At 46.2% G+C, this 19,575-nt stretch overlaps 1 protein-coding gene across 3 annotated transcripts; it reads left to right on the forward strand.

Moving 5' to 3' along the window:
* Positions 1–1,740: 1,740 nt before the first annotated feature.
* On the forward strand, positions 1,741–15,673 carry LOC140704072 (uncharacterized). Of its 3 annotated transcripts, none has more exons than XM_078388750.1 (6): positions 1,741–2,333; positions 4,742–4,805; positions 6,313–6,439; positions 9,443–9,556; positions 10,527–11,828; positions 14,376–15,673. In XM_078388750.1, the coding sequence occupies exons 2-5, from the start codon at positions 4,782–4,784 to the stop codon at positions 11,813–11,815; spliced, it is 1,554 nt and encodes a 517-aa protein (XP_078244876.1). In that variant the 5' UTR covers positions 1,741–2,333; positions 4,742–4,781; the 3' UTR covers positions 11,816–11,828; positions 14,376–15,673. The 3 variants fall into 3 exon arrangements, with proteins under 3 accessions (XP_078244876.1, XP_072844958.2, XP_072844959.2); XM_072988857.2 differs by having other exon boundaries at positions 1,742–2,333; positions 4,737–4,805; XM_072988858.2 differs by having other exon boundaries at positions 1,743–2,333; positions 4,737–4,805; positions 14,467–15,673.
* Positions 15,674–19,575: the final 3,902 nt, after the last annotated feature.

The raw sequence follows: 19,575 nt of genomic DNA on the forward strand, positions 1-19,575 counted from the left end.
CTCCTCACCCGACAGATCCTTTTTCTCCTTGACTTTCCTGCCCAGAAATCCAAGGAGCTCAAGGTAGTGGGCTTGGTTCTTCTCTCCCTCCACTGTACCCTCACAGCCACTTTGTGAATTAGAATTGGATATGGAGAGTTTGATTAGCCGGCAGGTACACTCATAGGATGTGGTGGCGCTACGGGCTAAACCGCAGAAGCCTGTGCTGCAGGGTCAGAAGACCAAGCAGTCGTAAGACTGAATCCACGCGACAGAGTGAGCGCCCATCGCTTGTCCCAGTTCCCACCAACCTAGCAGTTCGAAAGCATGCAAATGCAAGTAGATAAATAGGGACCACCTCGGTGGGAAGGTAACAGTGTTCCGTGTCTAAGTCGCACTGGCCATGTGACCACGGGAGATTGTCTTCGGACAAAACACTGGCTCTATGGCTTAGAAACAGGGATGAGCACCGCCCTCTAGAGTCGAACACAACTGGACAAAAATTGTCAAGGGGAACCTTTACCTTTACCTTTTAATCTATAAATAATAACAGTTACATGCCATCAAGTCAATTCTGATCTATGGCGATCCTTTCCAGGGTTTCCTAGGCAGAGAACACACAGACGTCGTTCACCGTTATCCTTCTTCTGACCGTCCTGCTTGCCCAGGGCTACACAGGGTGGCTCTTTTCCTAGGAGGCAGAGTGGGGAATTGAACTCCCAGCCTCTGAAGCCTTGAGCTATCCAGCACAAGTATAGAAAAGCTTGTGCCAAAGTAAAAGTCTTTCAGCTATAATAATATAACACGCCCTCTGAGTCTGTATAAGTTTGGAATACAGTATTAGGTGAAGTCATGTTAAGGAAAAGAAGGGGGAGGGAAGTCTGGTGATACCTTGAAGAATGACAAGTGTTACGGGCAATAAACTAATCCTCAGTGAGAAGTGAAGGGCAGCTATGAAAACAGATGCCTAGAATAAATTATTGTTTAAGATGCCACAAACTGCGATTTGGTGCAGCAGATTTTAAAGGGACTATCGGAAGGGCAGCAATCAAGGAATTAGAAGAAAACGGTCAAGTGTAAGGATGTGTCACTGAATACCAAGACTTCAAGGTTTACTAATCACAATGCACGGGTGCAAAAGCTGGACAGTTAAGAAAGCTGACAGGGGGAAAAATTGATCTGTTTGAAATGGGGTGCTGGACGAGAGCTTTGTGAATAACCTGGACTGCCAGAAAGATGGAACAAGTGGGTCCTAGATCCAATCAAGCCTGAACTATCTCTGGAGCCAAATACGTTGAAGCTGAGGCTTTCCTTTCTCTGGAAAAGACAATAACGCTGGGAAAGGTGGGAAGCCACAGGAAAACAGGAAGACCCAATACAAGATGGACTGATTCCCTAAAAAGCAACCCACAGGCTTGAGTTTGCAGGAGTTGAGCAAACCCTGCTGAGGACAGGACATTCTGGAGACGGCTCATTCCTGGGGTCGCCATAAGTCGATGGGAGGAGTGACTTGATGGCACATGAGAACAACAACAACAACACAAAAGTGACTCTTTTCTGTTCACTGGCCCCACAGTCTGGGAGAGATTTTCGACTGCAGGATTTCTGGGGCCGTATTCATCTGCTGAAGGCCCGAGAGAGCAAAGTGGCAGACAAGGAAGCCGTGAAGATAAAGAGATTAAGACCTGCCAGACTAGACAGATCAGGCCCCACGGGTGTGTGTGTGTGTGTCTGTGGGGGGGGGATGGGTGCGGGGGGCGCTGTCCAGATCATTTGCCGTCGATTAATCACCATTTCTAACTAACTGTATTAAAAAGCCCCCGCTTGTTCTGAGTAAGAAGGGAGTTTGGGAATGCACTTGTGAAAAGATTGTGAGCCTTCTTCAATTGTACTACGTATATAAATGGTAGGCTCGGAAACAATCAGGACTCTTGGCGGATTCCCTCCTTTTCCCTCATGGCCAAAAAGGTCGCCCTCTTTGGCCTCAGGAGGGTCTTGCCCGACGGCTGCCACGCCCCACCTCAAGCCGGCGCCCTCCAGTCTCCGATGAAAAGAACCAGCGGCCTTTGCTCCCCCGCCACCTTGTTTTCCCTGCCTTCATGAGGACTGGGAACCGCCCGTGAGCCTCGCCTCAAGATCCCGCCCCATCCCCATGGCCCACCTTGCCCCCTTCCTCCGCCTATTTCTCTTTTACTGTATCGTGGTCTTGGAGGGAGGGAGAGGCGCCGGGGGGGGGGGGAGGCTGGGCGCGCTCGGGGATCAACCTCGAGAGCTCCCTGTATCGCTCGCCTGCGCGGCCGACCTTCTCCGGCCCGGATCAAAGCCAAGCCAAGCCGGAGCCGGAGCGCCTGCAGGTGACTGGGGCGCCCTAGGGCGGGAAGCTGGACGTGGGGGGGGGGGGGTAGCCGGCGGAGCCCTGAGTCTTATGACACTTTGAAGAAACCTGCCACATTTTGGAAGCCAGGCGCGCGTTTTCGTCCACTTGAGTCGTGTGTAGACCCCACGGGCGACACGCGAGAGATGACATGCATCGGGCATAGACTCTGTTGCAGAAAAAACGATGCTCTAAAGTTAGTTCTTCTCCTAGTCCTCGGAGGCTTTTCACCCTAGATAAATGTAAATAGGGGGTAGACGCAATTCACAAAGCGGGACACTCGCTTGACAAGGCTGGATCCTGTTGACTTTCAGTGCCAGAGACTTTGGGGTCTTTCGGGTCGTTCGTTTCCCCACAGCGCCTCTTGGACCTTCTGGACTCGATTCTTTCCGCTCTGTATACCGCCATATACCGGGGTATACAAATTCTAAGATTCTATTATTAAACGACTGGCCCCATTGCACTGAAATTATAGCTAGTGCGAAATCGGTGGAATCCTTTTGGAAATGTATGCCGTGAGCCCGGGATGGGGTGGGGAGAGGGTTGCTCAGTCTGTTTTTTGGGGATGCGTGTGTGCGAAGTTCTGTCGCTGGAGTCTTAAATTTTGGCAAGAAAAAAAAAGGAAAACAAGAAAAAGGAAACAAAAGCGTTTAAACTTGATGGGGTGGTGATGGAGGCATTCAGGATGTCGATGGACTCCTAGCCCCCACCCCGTCCCCATGATCAACGTGGATTCAAGGCCGATCCTTTTTCATTTCTAAGTGTAGGTAGGAACCAAGCCAGGATGCCCAAACTTCCAGACTGACTTGAGATTGCAAGGTTTTAATTTGGTGCTCACTTTACCTGGAGCTTCTTCTTTAATCCTAACAGAGTCTTGCACAATTTAAAATTATGGAGTTATATGGAATATAGGTAAAATTAAAAACAAATTAACATGTTGAAATAATTAGACTTTTTTTTTTACCAGAAGCAGGCTACTTCAGTAGCGTTACTGTATTTTGGCCATTTGCTAGATCTTCTTTTGCACACAGGGTGGGGCCTAAATGGCTTCTCCTTCTACCGCAGGAGAAGCCGTTCTGTCCCTTCAGCGCTGCCTGGGGACCGTACTGCAATGGATGCAGGAGAACGGGCTGAGGCTGAACCCGGACAAGACGGAGGTGCTAAGGGTGGGCGCCCCCACAGTCGGGAGTTTGGGAAACTCCCTCTCTTTTGGGGGGGGTGACCCTCCCTGCCAAGGATGGGGTTCGCAGCTTGGGGATCCATCTTGACCCGGCGCTCACTATGGAATCCCAGGTGGCGTCGGTGGTCCGAACCGCCTTCTACCATCTCAGGTGGGTAGCCCAGCTGCGGCCCTATCTTGATGTTGGGGCGCTCACCACTTTGGTGCATGCGCTCGTAATCTCAAGATTAGACTACTGTAATGCGCTCTACGTGGGGCTGCCTTTGAAGCTGCTGCGGAAACTACAGGTGGTGCAGAATGCGGCGGCCAGACTTCTCAGTGGAGTGAAAAAATTCTAACATATTTCACCCACTCTGGCCGCTCTGCATTGGCTGCCCATCCGATTCCGCATCGACTTCAAAGTGTTGATGCTTACGTATAAAGCCCTAAACGGTTTAGGGCCTCGATATTTGGCGGAACGCCTTCTACCACCAAGATCTACCCGTGTCACTCGCGCGAGCCAGGAGGTGAGACTGAGGAGCCTGACGCCGAGGGAGGCCCGGAAAGAAAAGACAAGAAATCGGGCCTTCTCGGCGGTGGCTCCTCGCCTCTGGAATAACATTCCCCCTGATATTCACGCGGCCCCCTCGCTGGGTATTTTCAAAAAGCAACTAAAAACATTGATGTTTCGGCAGGCCTTCCCCCCCCTAGTTAATTCCTGACTCCTCTTTCCTTTTCTCCCCTTGTGTTTTATCCATTTGTTGAAAGTTCTCTCTTTGTAAAATGGTTTTTATTATTGTTGTCCCCTTTGTTGTGAGCCGCCTAGAGTGGTCAACCGACTAGATAGGTGGGATATAAATTAAATAAATAAATAAATAAATAAATAAATAAATAAGTGCTGCGTGGATTGAATTTCTCCACAGTCACAGAAAATTTGACCCTTCTCTAAGTTGCTCCATTTCACCTTTATACTTGGCACTCAGACCCATTGGCCTCAGTGGGACTTAACTTCTCAGTAGCCAGGTAGAGTTGTTTTGTACGTTCCGTGAGGAAGTCTTCTCTTTTTCATGAACTTTGTTCAGTGCCAAGGAGAATGGGTGTTGTGGCTGTTAATCGCTTATTAAAGATGCTAATATTGGAACATTGGAATTCTATCCTCAGATTCTAGGGGCTTGAATCAGGAAATTTAAAATTAGAAAACCAAATAATGTTTGTCTTCTCAAGATCAGCTTGGATTAATCTCGGCCTCTGAGAGAAGGAAGAGGAACTATGGCTGCTGAAACTTCTGTCCAGGTAAGTAAAGAGTAACGATGAGAAGGCATAATATGACTGAAGTTTTGTTGTTTGGGTACAGTATGACTATGGCACAGCTCTAAAAAAGTATTATGGGGACATGATTACTGGGTATTGTGGAAATGATAGTCCATCTCTCTCACACACACACACACGCGCGCACACGCGCGCACACACACACACACACACACACACACACACACACACACACACACACACACAGAGGAGGAGCTCTGTGGGAACCCCAGGAGAAGATCAGCACCTGATCACCAATTTAAAGAAGGGTGGCCAGAAGGAAAAGAAGACATTTTACCATTCATAATTTTGTAGGGGACCTTTCAGCAACTGTAGCTTGCCTTGAAAAACATTCCTGGTGAAATTTCCAGCTTTAAAGAACTGTTAAAGGTACCAGGAATCCTGGACTCTTCCCCTGTCTCTCACGGTCTAGAACCGATGCATGTTGAATGATACATGTTGTTGTTACGTGCTGTTGATTCACCTCCGACTTAGGGCGACCCTATGAATGAGCCGTGTCCTGTCCAAAAAGTCCTGTCCTCAACGGCCCTGCTCAGTTCTTCTAAATTGAAGCCTCCGGATTCCTTTAGTGAGCCGGTCCATCTCATGTTTGATCTTCCTCTTTTCCTTCAGCCTTCCGCCTTTGCCATCATTATTGTCTCTTCCAAAGAATCCTGCCATCTCATGATGTGCCCAGCCTCAGTTTCAACATTTTTGTTAATCATACATAGTGATGCTCCATTCTGAATTCTTTTCACAGAGGGCAAGACTGCTCTCAACCGTCCACTTTAGCCAGAGTGAGGCAGCTGAGAGAGGTGGAGGGTGACAGGCTTTGTCGGGAAGACAAAGTTGTGTGAAACCCACAACCTGTTCCAGGTCAAATTCAGGCCTGGAGAGCAACGGGGGATGTCATGTCACCAGAGTTGAAAGATTCAGTAGGTAGTCTAGTCAGCTTCTGTTTGTGAAATAGAAAAAGGGGGTTCTATCTTAATCCTTTCCCTCAGGCAGCAAAAGGTTTTGGGATGGTAGGCATCCGCTCTGAACATGCGATGATTTGGGGAGGAGTCACACCTGAACTGCACAACTATGAGATTTTCTGCAGGTGGTGCTGCCTCTGTACAGATATGAGTAGCCATTGGATGAGAGAGAAAAAGTTAGACTAGAGACATGCTCTTATTTTCTCGTATCTATTTTCATTATATGAGTCTGAACTAGAGATGGGAAGGCCTGGGGAGGGGAACAGAAAAATGGGGGGGGGCAGTTCCCCCCCCAAAAAAACTTTTTTTTGTTTTTTTTCTAGGAAATTTGAAAAAAAAATATGGAGTGTGGAATAGGTTTTTTTTAATGACAAATAATATTTCTATGACAAGGTATTCAAACTATATAACATGAAGACTTTCATGAAAGACTTCTGAGGCTTTCTGTATTTAAGTTCAGACTCTGAAAACACAGGCTGATGGGGTGTGTGTGTGTTTGTATTTTGCTGCATTAGGAGCCAACAATCTTTGAACAGGTAACTGTGTCTTTGACGGAGGAAAAAGAATTCATTTGGGATCCCTACCTCTTTGCCCTCAGCGGCAGCAATCTCCAGCAGTACTGCACCATGCTGTCCTGCTTGGGTAAGCCTTGGGTTCTTTCATAAGGACTCATTTCTATACATGTGTTTTAATTTTCGTCTCATTAGTTCAAGGCAGCTCTCCTCCTCCTCCTCTGTTTATTCTACCCTAAAAGATAGAACAAGTGGAGAGAAGCAGGGACTATTCCCCAGACTACCTGGTGCGTTTTGGGACACAGTGGGTCTCCCAAGTCACCAAATCCCACTGCCTGTTTATCGACCTTCATTCTGGTAAAGCAATTTAGCCTTGCGCCAGTCGTCCTATGATGTAGATAAAGCTGAGAGATCATGTCTGGGTGACAGCTTCACAATAAAACAGCATATGTGAGGAAGGTGTTTGGGCTAAGCTTTCTGAACACTCAAATGACAATCATATGTGCAGTGGCATAATCTCTTCATGAAGGAGTGGGGAAAAAAACAGTTTTCTTCTGTAGCTGGTTCAGGTCAAAAGCTCACTCAGTCCAGCCTTCTATTAAAAGTATGTTCAAATTGTGGCTGCTGGTGTCCTTCCGCATTGTGCATGCCTGTGCACTGGATCTTTTGACACACACACACGTATGCACACAAACACACACACACACACACTCAAATCAGGGATGTCAGAAATAGTTAAGGGCTTTGGGGGAATAAAGGTTATTAAGGAACATCAATGTTGGTTACACTGATTTCGGAATCAGTGGCACACCTAAAGGAAGAGAAATGCATAGCAAAAAAGACCTGTGAGTCACCAGCATGTAAACACACGCTAATCCAAAGCCCCCTTGATAACCCTGTGAGTAGATAACGCTTTGGAGAAAGACAAAGAGATGGAGAGGCAGGACAGAGACATCTTGAGCTGACTACACACGGAAGAAATAGCCTTTGAGTTTGTGAGAGTGTTTCAGAAAGCTCAAGTAGGTGGTGTTTTTTGCCCTGGAAAGAAAAGGTCCATTTGATTTGTGGGTCAATTGGAAAAGGAAACAGGAATTATGGCACAATTTTGCTTCCCCCCCCCCCCCTTGGCACAATGTTGTGCTGTCTTGTGGGTGCTGGAATCTGATAGTTGGGAGCAATCCAGAGGGGCCCTCTGGAGTGGAAGGATCATTGCCTGGAAGATGCCTCAATGTGCTCACATTTCTCAGGGATGACCCTTCCTAATTGGGGGGAGGGACTTTTTCCAAACAGAGAAGAATCTTTCCTCAATACAAAGAATCTTAAAATCCTTAAATATCTTAGACTCAACAAGGAGATTGTTGTAATCCCTCTTCCCTGAAGTAGTAATTGCAATAAAACAAAGCCATACTAATAGTTCTGAGATGGCCCATCAAATATGGAGAGATGTGTTCTTAGTCAGAAAGGCTAAGTAATTTTCTCAGTTGCAAAGACTAAGAACAATGGAAATAGCTCTTCTTTGTCCCTCCAGGTGTGGAGAGGGGGGGGGGGGATAAGAGATCTGAGCCTAGAGGCAGATTTCACAAAACCAGGAAGACTTCTATACTGGGAGCCATAGTCTGAAAAAAGGGCTTTTCCCACCTCTGCATATGATCATGGAGACATTATGCATCCATCATGACTAGCAGTCCTTAACTATCCTTGTGGATTATATTTTAATATATCATGTTCTTCAGTGTTATGAAATGAATGAATTACATCTTCATAGCTTCCTTTGTGAAGGTTGCTGATTTGCATGCAGTGTACATCTTCCTCCCCCCCCCCCCCCACTTGCTAAATTTATATTTTCTCCACCACATCACAGTCCCTGAATCCCACTGGGATACGGACCACCTTGGATTTAGGAGGAGCGGTCCTGAGACAAAGACGTCTTAAACTAATTTGGTAAAGGCTGCGGCCAGGGCTGTTTGGCTCTCATGAGGAGATTTTGTTGGGAGAGGAACAGAGACACCTGAAGATGAAGGTCTGGATGAGTTAGTGCTCTGATCTGCAGATCTCTGCATGCAGTGGTAGCGTGCAAGGACTGGGTGCAAAAAAAAAAAGATGTTGGTTGGCCCAAGTATACACTTGAGCTGGTACTTTTCAGGCTTTGGGGCTCCCATCATGCAAGGATATAAAATAAAATGGCTTTAAACTCAGGTCATAGGCAATTTTAAAAAACGGTTTTCAAAGACAAATCTTTGGTGTGTAAAACACATTTTACACATCAAAATGTGTGCAGGAATGAATACAGTCTCAGCTTGCCTGCTTTCCGCTTATCAGACATGGAGTCTGACTTCCCTTGGGAGGGAGTTCCTTCTTCAGGTACCGCTACAGAGAAGGCCCCATCTCACTGTGCTCACCAGCTTGGTCTCTTCTGGATTGGAGAGACCAACCGCAGGATAGCTGCCCAGACTCTCATATCCGTAGCAGAGGCATATAGGAGGAGGAAGATGTCTGTCACATATTCCTGACTCCACACACACACACACACACACACACACACACACACACACACCTTGACTTTTCTGAAATACTTCTCCTAAGGCCTTGATGATCCTAGCAAGAGATTTAAGCTGCCCTAGTTGGTTCTACTATTTTGCCTTTGGTCCCATCTACCCCTGGACCTGAACTTAGACTCAGTAATGGGACAGCTCCTATGACTATCATGAAATTCTCTGGACCTAAGATTCCACACTTGGGTCTGTGTAAAACAGGATCTGGTTCCCATAGTAGTCAGCTGGGTAGCTACAAGAAGCCCACGAGCAGGATGTGAGTGCAACAGCATCTTCACATGCTTGTGTTCCCCAGCATTTGACCGAGGCAAGAAGATGTGGCAGGCAATCCTTCATTGGTGAGCATCACTTTTCCTTGCTGCTGATGCTCTTCAGCTACTGTACTACTCCCAAATGGGTTACTTTCTTTATGACAGGAGTAGGGAATATAGGGCCCTCCAGAGGTTTAACGTGTTCTGCATAGACAGCTCTCTGACTGCTTACATCAGGGTTGGGTAATTGCAGTCCTCTCTCTCTCTCTCTCTCTCTCTCTCTCTCTCTCTCTCTCTCTCTCCCACCCCACCTCCACTTTCTCTGAGCAGATCAGCAGAATCCTAAGCCTGAAGTGTTTTGGAAGACATCCCAGGGCATGTCTGTGCCCCTCTCTCTGGTCCAGGTTGTGGAGGAATTCGAAGTTTTGCCGTACTCCTATCGAGGTGAGGAATTGTAAACTCATCATCGTCTGAAAGGCGTGAGCAAAGGGAGTCATTTATTTTTACATTTTACAGCAAAGGGACAAGATAAGAGTTACTTAAGTTTCACTGCTCAAAGCTAGTTAAAATAACCCAGAAGTATGTAGCTCCCCTGATTTTGCTATTTCAGACCACTGGGAAGTATACATATTTGAATATTTTCATACCTCCAAGAACTCCCTGCAGAGAAAAAGACAGAAAATCAGGAATCGGGTTATGGCAGATCCTTTTTTCATGAAGACCTGTGGGGTTGACTTCAACCAAGTCAAGACCCTTCGTCTGTCTAGCTGTGGGATGGCCAAAGTGTGGTCTTTAGACCCCACCATGTCAAGGGGTGGGGTGGAAACAGGCCATAAAAGTGGCTGTATGTGAAGGACCACCACCCTGAAGCTTGCAGGGAGTGTGATTTACTGTTGGGCCACTTCTATCCTCTGGGTCTCTTTTATTTACTTATTTATTTAAATGATTTATATGCCACCTTTCTCCCCATAGGAGTCCACGACAGATAAGCAGATATCAGATTTTAGGCCAGGGGTGGGGGAAGACTTCTTCAAAACTGGGAGTGACCAGAAGCCACTTCCTGTAGATCTTGAAGGTTTCTGGGAGTGCAGCTGGCCATTGTTGCAGCCGAAAATGGGGGAGGAGAGGGGACGTAGGCATGAGTACATCTCCTTTTAAGTACCAAGAGGAGATGGAACAGCCCCACCTACTTCTGGAAATTGCACACCGAGATCTAGTACAGTTTTGATTGTTCTGACTAGTAGGTGCCCCCTGCCTCTGTATGCATCAGACATTTTCAGAATGCTAATTTAAAAAGACGTGTCTGATAGTTAAATGTGTCTTTTTGCATACGTTGAGGCCAAAGGCTGGATTCTTAACCCGCTTTCAAAGTTAGGCCGTGACTTACTTCTGCATTCTCCTGTGTTCTGACCAGATGGACACAAGAGGACAATGCAAGCAAAATCGCATGAGCCCCCGCTGCCAGGAAGCAGTAGGAACCTGGTGCATCTGCGGTATAATTTCATGCCAAATTTTACAAGAGGTGTCCTCAGGAGAAAACCCTCCAGCTGTTCAGCGGCTTCCAAGCTCCAACAAGAAGTTGAGACAAAGAGCCCGGAGTTTGCTTCCCCTGAGGAAAATCTCAGTCTATCTCCTGAGCTCCTCAAGGCTGATCAAGACAGGGAGGGGCAAACGGGAGCGTTAAATGCCACAGTTCTGCAACAGGAAGATTCGCGTCAGCCACCTGCTACATACTTCATTGTCACAGAACAAAGCAAAGAGATTGCTCCCGAGGGATTTGAGCAAAGCACCAGCCGGGAAGAAGGGAGATCAGATCTGCTCCCAGGAGATAACTCAGGAAGGAGAAATTGTGGCTCTGACCACCATCTTGGGGAAGCATTTCTCCATACAGGGGACAGAAGCCACCCCAGCGATGATATTGGGAAATGCTTCAATGAGCCGCTGTCTCTTTCAGTTCGTAAGGGAGTGGTATCCCAGGCCTGTCCTGCCTGTGGAAAAATCTTTAATCTTAACCGAAACCCCTTTACCCATCCACTGACTCCCTCTGATCAGAAGTCCTTCAAATGCCCTCAGTGTGGTCACTCTCTCCATGGCAGTACTGCAGGTCCGGCGAGACACCAGAGAATCCCAGCCAATGAACAGGACAGGCAACTTAGCTGTAGACAAAATCAGAAAGCCAGCAAGATAGAGATGCCCTTTAAATGCCCCGCCTGTGGGAGAGGCTTCAAGTACAAATCCAGCCTCACCAGGCATCAGAAACTCCACCATAAAGAAAATGCATCTCCCGTTTCAGAGCGCTTCAGCCAGGGACCAAAGCCCTTCATGCCTGAGAAGACCTACGCAGATCAAAAGTCATTTCAGCGCCATAAAGTCAGAACAGTCTGGATCAATGGGAGTGCCAAGAAAGTGAGCAACCGATGTGACCCACCCACCTCTGCTCTGAGCAGCCCTTGCAGGGAAATCTCCACCCAGCCTCCCAAGTTTCAAAAGGATCTGACATCTACCAAGAAGCCCTTCGGCTGCTCAGAGTGCAGGAAAAGTTTCACTGTAAAGGCCTCTCTGGTCAGGCACCAGCTTTTGCATCAGGGGGCGCGGCCCTTCAAGTGTCCCTATTGCGACAAAGGCTACATACAGAAAAGTCACTTGGACAGGCATAGCCAGAAGAAACACAGGAGCGGTTTAGTACAGAGGGAGTCCCTTTGATCTTGTGAAAGAGGTGAGAGGTCTTACAATTTGTCAATTTGATTTTGATCTTGCTTTGCAAGTTTGACTGTAGGAGTGGTTTCACTAGTTGTGCTCCCTCATTGAGTTTCCATGACCAAGTAGGGATTCGAACCCAGTTCTCCAGAGTCCCAATCAGTCACCACACTGGGAATCAATGGTGGAAAGAGCCAGGAACAAACCTCTTAAATTTTTCATGTAGCTCAACGCTGCCCCCTAGAGGACATTATGCTTGGAACTCTGACAGGCAGAAATAATAAGCTGGATACAGTGGTGCCCCGCATAGCGATGTTAATCCATTCCAGGATTAACGTCGCTATCTGGAAATATCGCTAAACGGAAAGAAAAACCCCATAGGAGCGCATTAAACTCCGTTTAATGCATTCCTATGGGGGGGAACTCACAGTTGAGTGAAGATTCCCCATAGCGCCACCATTTTCGCCATCTCGGTAAGCGAGGGCAGGGCGCGAAAACGCTGCGGGCAGCCATTTTGGAGCCACCAATCAGCTATGCGAAAATGGGGCCTTTGGGAGGACTACGGGGGAGGGCTCCCCTGTGGTCCTCGCAAAGCCCTAGCTGGCATTTTTGTCCAGCTGGCCAGCAGGCATTTCGGAAGGACCGTGGTGGAGGGTTGCCCCGCGGTCCTTCGAAGCGTGCCGGTCAGCTGGGGGAAAATGGGGCCTATGGGGAAAAATCGCAAAGCGATTTTCCCCATAGGCAACATTGCAATGCGATCACAAAAGCTATCACAAAAAAGCCTTCACTATGCAGATTCGTCGTTAAACAGGGCGCCCGTTAAGCGAGGCACCACTGTATTTTGTTCTCCAGCATATATCTTTTTTTAAAAAAAAAAAACAATGATAGGTTTTTTTTGGCACTGGACTCATCCACAAAACAGTTATCTGATTTGTTGGCTAAATCACTTGTATCAGAAATTGAGTCTGCTGCAGTAATGGAGAAGGCAATGATCCTCTGCAGAGGGCCCAGCTTTTACTGAACTCGGTGGCCAAAATCCTGTTAATTAGTGTAGTAGCCCACACTAGAGTAGGCCCATTTAATCAATGGGGATTTGGCAAGTCAACTCCCCCATAAGCTCCATTGATTCAAATCAAACTACTCTTAACTGCAACTCACTTTAGTACAGTAAGTTGTTGTTAGATCTATGGAACTTATGAAGGAGTTGACTCGCTAAATCCGCATTGATTCAATGGGCGCACTCTAGTGCAATTTACAATACTAAGCAACAGAATTTTGGCCAGTGAGTAAGGCTGCTCACTCGTTGTTGGACATTCTACTAGCATCTAACCCCGTTGTTTCCAGGCTTGGTCCCCAGATGTTCTTGGACTAAATTGCCCAGAAGCCCTCACCATTATCTGTGTTGCCCAGGATATCTGAGAGTTGCAGTCAAAGAACAACTGGGAGCCCAAGAATGGGCACCACTGATCATGAATGATTCTCTCTGCAGTGAGCTCTGTATATGCTCTAAAACCCAGGACGCAGGTCAAATAGGTGATATGTTAACCAGCAAAGTTAGATCAACTGTACTGACTTTCATTTGGAATTCTCCTTGAATGACTGTTGTCTTCCTTTAGTTTCTCTTCCTTTCCTCTTTTCCCCTCCCAATAAATTCCTTTTTATGTGAGGACATTTGGCTACATCACTTTAAAAAAAAGAATTTCTTATTAAACCTTCCCCATGGGAAGGACTGGCTTCCCTGTCAGAAAGCCTGCTGATTCTGTTCTTAGTTTGTTATGTTCTGTGTTTCTCGGCCTTTGAGCAAGAGACTTCAAAGGGCCTTTTATCATTTCCTAACAGAGGGCAGAAAGGGAAAGGAGTCCGAAGACTAAAAAAAACTCCTCAAATGGGTGAACAGATTAGAGGCGGTTTGCAGATTCATCCTGGCTGGTGGTAGCCTCTTCATAATTTTTAGGGAGGGGAGACAAAGATGGGGTTTACCTGAGAGAAAAGCCACCCTCCTCTTCCCAGTCCAATAACAGGACCCAACTTAAAAGGTTCCCACCCAATTTCAGAAAAAGGCTTTCCATTCATTTCTGGATGGTGTAGAAACAGTTGCTGAGTGTATTCTCTTAGACAACCTTCCCTTCCCTTTCCAAAATGCCTGACCTTTTGGAACCCAAATACAGTAACTACCATGTGCGGCATTAGTGGGTCACAACAGACAGAAGGGCAACAGGCCTTTCGAACCTTAAAAAAAGTTAGTCCCTTTATATACTATAGTATATATTGCAAACTGTGCTTTTCTCTTCCTTTTTCTAAAAATGCCTTTCAAAACAAGGTGGAATTATGTTCGTACAGCAAACTGTGGCCCCTCCAGAGGTCTGGGGGTCACAAATGCAGATTCTGGGGGGAGAGTTCAGTAATTTAGGGGAGTTAGAAAAGGGAAGTGCTCTAACACCAGGTGTGTGTGTGTGTGGGGGGGAGAACAGCAAAAATTGTCTCTGGGATTTGCCCCTTCCTCTTTTAGGCCCAGGTCCCAGCCAGAGAAATGGTTTTTCTTATTGGGATTTTATTTCTTTTACAGGTTGACATTTAACATTTGCATCCCCAAAGGTTTCTCCTCCTCTTCTGTGTGTGTGGGTTTTTTGTTTTGTTTTTGTTTTTTCCCTTCGCAGGAAGATGGCACAGCCACTGATTAGAAGAGCCAGCACTATATTTCTCCTCCTGCAATCTCCGGGCCAAATTCCAAACAATGGAAGTGACTGCAAGAATCCATTCCTTTGAAACCGCCTGGGTGACTAACTTGCATCACAACTGCCACAGGTTGTAGCAAAGCTAGAAAGACGCATGGGAGTCTTTGGCATGACCACATCATGGATATGGACCAATCATCCCTCTGACAGTGAGCTATTCCTTGACAATGAAAACAAAACCCAACAGTTTTTAAACCCAAGGGGTTGTATATATAAATACTATAGTAGGTGCAAGAGTACCATTGTCAAGGATCTGAATGAAGGGGCAACTTCCAAAGTTTAAGGAGGTACGCAAACCAACCTCAGCTATTGTGGGGGGCATGCCACGCCAATCCCAATGTTTTCAGTGTCTTTAACTGGAAAAAGGCCCTCAAAAAGGCTGGGGGGGTTGGAAGGTGTGACAAAATTGTCCCTAGAGGGCCGTGGAGGAGGGGCTTTTCAGGAAAATTGTGTTTTTAGTATTTTGGGCCATGTGAGTGGCATAGAAGTGTTGGGGGCACATTTGGGCTCCTGCGGGGGCCATATTTTGCTGACCTCCCATTTGAAGAAGGCTTAACCTGGCTCTTTGTATCTGATGCCCTAAGTTAACACAAGAACCACAGGCAATTCAGGTATTCACTCATCACACAAGACTTGATAATAAGAAGCAGACAACACAATGCTGTGTAAGAGCACCATCTCAAAGCGGCTTGGACTCGGGAGTATTATTGTATACAAGTTTTTGGTAATACCTTTATTAGGCCATCTTAACAGGCGCAAAATGCTCTGTGCAAGCTTTTGAAATAATGTATCTATTTGTCAAGCAGGATGTTATAAAAAGCTGGGGGAGATGAGAGGAAAAGGCTTGGTGTCGATAGTATTTCATTTGTACGCTGTCTCCAGATATAATAATGCTAAGGTGCAGATGCTGACGTTGGACTTGGCAGGTGTTCAATTTCACTGTGAATGTCCTCTAGATTTGCAGAGAACAAGGCTGTGAAAAGAAGTAAATGTTTTTGTGTATCAATGTTTTATAATTAACAGGTGTGATCTTGTCGTTTGTCATCTACCTCCTTTTTTCTTTACTTCATCCAAAGAAGTTGTCATCACACCCAATTCTTCTAATAAAACCAGTTTATTGTTTAACATAGCTTCATCAATTTGCGAGTCTTGTATATCACCGTCCAACGTTAACAATAAATCATAAGTCTTAACATTATTAAAACTGGGTATCTCTTCACGGCACAACAAGGGGGAATAACTGTTAACTTCGTGGGACCCTTTGGGTCTGGCACCCATCAACTCAGGCGTGTTCTTAGCCCACTTCCAGTTTTTATGGATTGGATGTCGAACTTTCCCGGCGTTCCCCTTTTATTGAGCCAGGCATCGTTCTCCAGCGGGCTCTGAAGGAGCTGGGCCCATGGGATTTCTCTGGACCCACTATCTTTCTCCCCTCTGTTCTTCCCATGTTTTGTACTCCTTCCTTTGCTTTTGCTCCTCAGTCTCCTCCCCAATAAGGTGGCTTTCTATACATCTGTCATCTCCATTCCCTTTCAGCATACTCACAGGGCACCTTGAATTCTACCCACTTTCCTGTCCAAGGGTCGTCTTGGATCAATTCTACAAGTTCTTCTTTTTCCTCTTCTTTCTCCTCTCTTCCCCAACATGCTTCTGTCTCCACCTCTCCTTCTCCCTTCTTCTTATCCTCTTCCTTTCCTGCCTGATTTGCGTGGTGGCGCTGTGGGCTAAACCGCAGAAGCCTGTGCTGCAGGGTCAACAGACCAGCAGTCGTAAGATTGAATCCACGCGACGGAGTGAGCTCTCATCACTTTGTCCCAGCTCCTCGCCAACCTAGCAGTTCTAAAGCATGCAAATGCGAGTAGATAAATGGGTACCACCTTGGTGGTAAGGTAAAACGGCATTCCCTAGTAACGCTGGCCATGTGACAACGGAAACTGTCTTCGGACAAGTGCTGGCTCTACGGCTTGAAAAACGGGATGAGCACCGCCCCCTAGAGTCAGACACGACTGGACTAAAAATGTCAAGGGGAACCTTTACTTTTATCTGTCTCTTCTTTTATTTCTAGTTTACTTAATTCCTTTTCTATCACTACTGTCTCTTGTGCTTCTGTCTTTATTTGAGAGTTGGACGGTAGACTCTCCTGACCTTGAGCATGTTGGTTCTTCATCTCACACACACACACCTCCATGTGTGCTGTCTGGATTTCCACCTCGTTTTCCCAAGGACCCTGTCGGGAGAAATAATCTGCGTTAAAGTGGGGTTTTCCTTTCCTGTGTCTAATATTAAAGGAGTAAGGTTGCAAAGCAATGTACCACTGGGTTAACCTAGCATAGATTCTTTCATCCAATGCAGCCACTGCAAAGGGGTGTGATTGGTCACCAAAGTGAATGGGGTGCCCAAGAGAATACTTAAGGGCATGAGTGGCCCATTTGATGGCTAAGGCCTATTTTTCAATTGCTGCGTATCTCTGTTCTCTGGGGTTTAGTTTCCTACTCAAATATAATATGGGGTGTTCAATCCCAGCTATTCCTTGAGTGAGCACTGCTCCTAACCCCGTCTGAAGCGTCTGTGTAAAATAAAGGGCAGCTCAAAATCTGGAACGTATCGCACAGGGTAAGAACATGGCTTGTCTTTCACAGTAATGAAAGCTTTCTCATCTTTCTCCCCCCAACGCACCTTGTAGTTTTTCTTACGGGTTAGGTCTGTTAAAGGTACTGCTAGTGGGCATCGAATTTGGATATGGAATAGAATTGTCTGAAATCTATGCAAAATGCCCCAAGCATACCTCTTCTTCCTCTCCAAATAAAGCCTCCCTTTCCTGCCATTTAACAGGTTAATGTAAAAGGTTTGTATCTGTTTCTGTTTGTCATGCATCCTTATCTTGTAGTCCACTGGACTAACTTGTCTAATCACCTCATATGGTCCTTGCCATTGGGCAAACAACTTCGCTGCTTCAGAAGGAAGGAGTAATAATACTCTAACGTACTAGGTCTCACCTTTCTATCATATCTCTCTGTTTCCACTGTGTCTGCCTCAACACCTGTTTGGCCATCTTGTGGGCAAGTTCCAAATGTTCTCTTACTTCTAACACTTCTTGTACCACTGTCCTCATTTCACTTTCTCCACTTTCCAACTGCTCTCTTAATAGGTCTAACAAGCCTCTAGGGTTGCATCCATACAGTACAGTGGTGCCTCGCTTGACGATGTTAATTCGTTCCAGTGAAATCGCTGTAGAGCAAAAACATTGTCAAACGAAATTAAAAAGCCCATTGAAATGCATTAAAACCCAATGGGCTGAAAACTCACCGTTCGGTGAAGATCCTTCATAGGGGCAGCCATTTTCCATGCCTGTGCAGCGAGGAATCCATCCCTAAGCACAGCAGGGGGCCATTTTCTTCAGCCCACGGCCATTTTGAAACTCGATGATTAGCTGTTTTTGATTGTCGTAAAGCAAAAATTGATTCCCGAAGTAGGGAACTGATCATCGCTAAGTGAAATTCCCCTATTTTGACCATCGTTTTGCAATCGCAATTGCGATCACAAAACCTCATTGTAAAGTGATTTCCTCGTTAAGCGAGGCAATCGTTAAGTGGGGCACGACTGCAGTTCGAATGGTGGATGCCTGTGGCACCTCTCTAATTGCAAACATCAGTGGTCCCAATAACATGTGCCATTGGCTTGGTTTCTCTACCACCAATTTCCTTAACATTCCCTTCAGTGTCTTATTGAAACACTCAACAAAACCATTTGTTTGTGGTTGGTATACTGATGTTTTCAGCAGGTGTACTCTCAACATTACCCACAGATGTTTTAACACGGGACTCATAAAGTTGGAGCCTTGATCAGTCAGTATCTTGCATGGAAAACCTACTCTGGTGAAAACTCTCATCAGTTCTTTGGCTAATGTTTTAGCATGAATGGATCTTAGGGGGATGGCCTCCGGGTATCTAGTTGCATTATCAAAATCATCAACAATATGTGAGTGTGTCCTGCAGAGGATTTCGTCAAGGGGCCTACAATGTCTCTTCCAATTCTACTGAAAGATTTGTCCACTAGGGGGAGTGGGATCAATTGTGCACCTGGTGCGGGTTTTACTTGTGACTTCTGGCACTCTGCACACGACTGACAGTACAGTGGTGCCCCGCATAGCGACGTTAATCCATTCCAGGATTAACGTCGCTATCCGGAAACATCACTATACGGAAAGGAAAACCCTATAGGAACACATTAAACTCAGTTTAATGCGCTCCTATGGGGGGAAAACTCACCGGTAAGTGAAGATTTCCCATCCAGCCGCCATTTTCACCGCCTCAGTAAGTGAAGGCAGGGTGCGAAAGCGCTGCAGGCGGCCATTTTCTGCAACCGGCCGCCATTTTGGAACTGCCGATCAGCTGTTTCCCTAACATCGCAATGCGAAGATCGGTAAGTGAAACGCTTACTGATCATCGCAATGCGATGTTTTATCACCTAAAACATTGCATTGCAATCGCATTAGCGATCGCAAAAAACATGTCACTATGGGGATTCGTCGTTAAACAGTGTGCTCGTTAAGCGAGGCACCACTGTACTTTTCAACCTCTTTCTGCAAGTTTGGCCAAAAAATTTTTTGTCTTATTTGGGATGTTTTTTTCTACAGCTAAGTTCCCCGCTAGGGGAATATCATGGGCTAGTTTCAACACCATGTCTCTCAATTTAACCGGGACTACCAGCATCTCTTTTCCCGCATTTTCTTTTCCCTTATAGTACAAGCCTCCTTTTAGCAGAAACTGTCTTTCTCTCTCATTATCTTCCTCCTCCGGCCTAGCTTTCTGTAACCACTCCTGTAATTCGGGATCATCTTGCTGCCACATTGCAATTTGTTTCTTATCTACGCCTTGGATATTCTCCTTTCCTGTCAACCCTTCCACATTAATCTGTTCTCCCATCTCTGTTAATCGTTCGATTCCTTCCCAGTCCCTTCCCAATAACATTTTGTGGACTAGGTTCGGCATTCGTAATTTCCACCTTTGTCCATGTATAGTCACTTCTGTT

Source organism: Pogona vitticeps, chromosome 2 (genome assembly GCF_051106095.1).
Source record: "Pogona vitticeps strain Pit_001003342236 chromosome 2, PviZW2.1, whole genome shotgun sequence".
Classification (NCBI taxonomy): domain Eukaryota; kingdom Metazoa; phylum Chordata; class Lepidosauria; order Squamata; family Agamidae; genus Pogona; species Pogona vitticeps.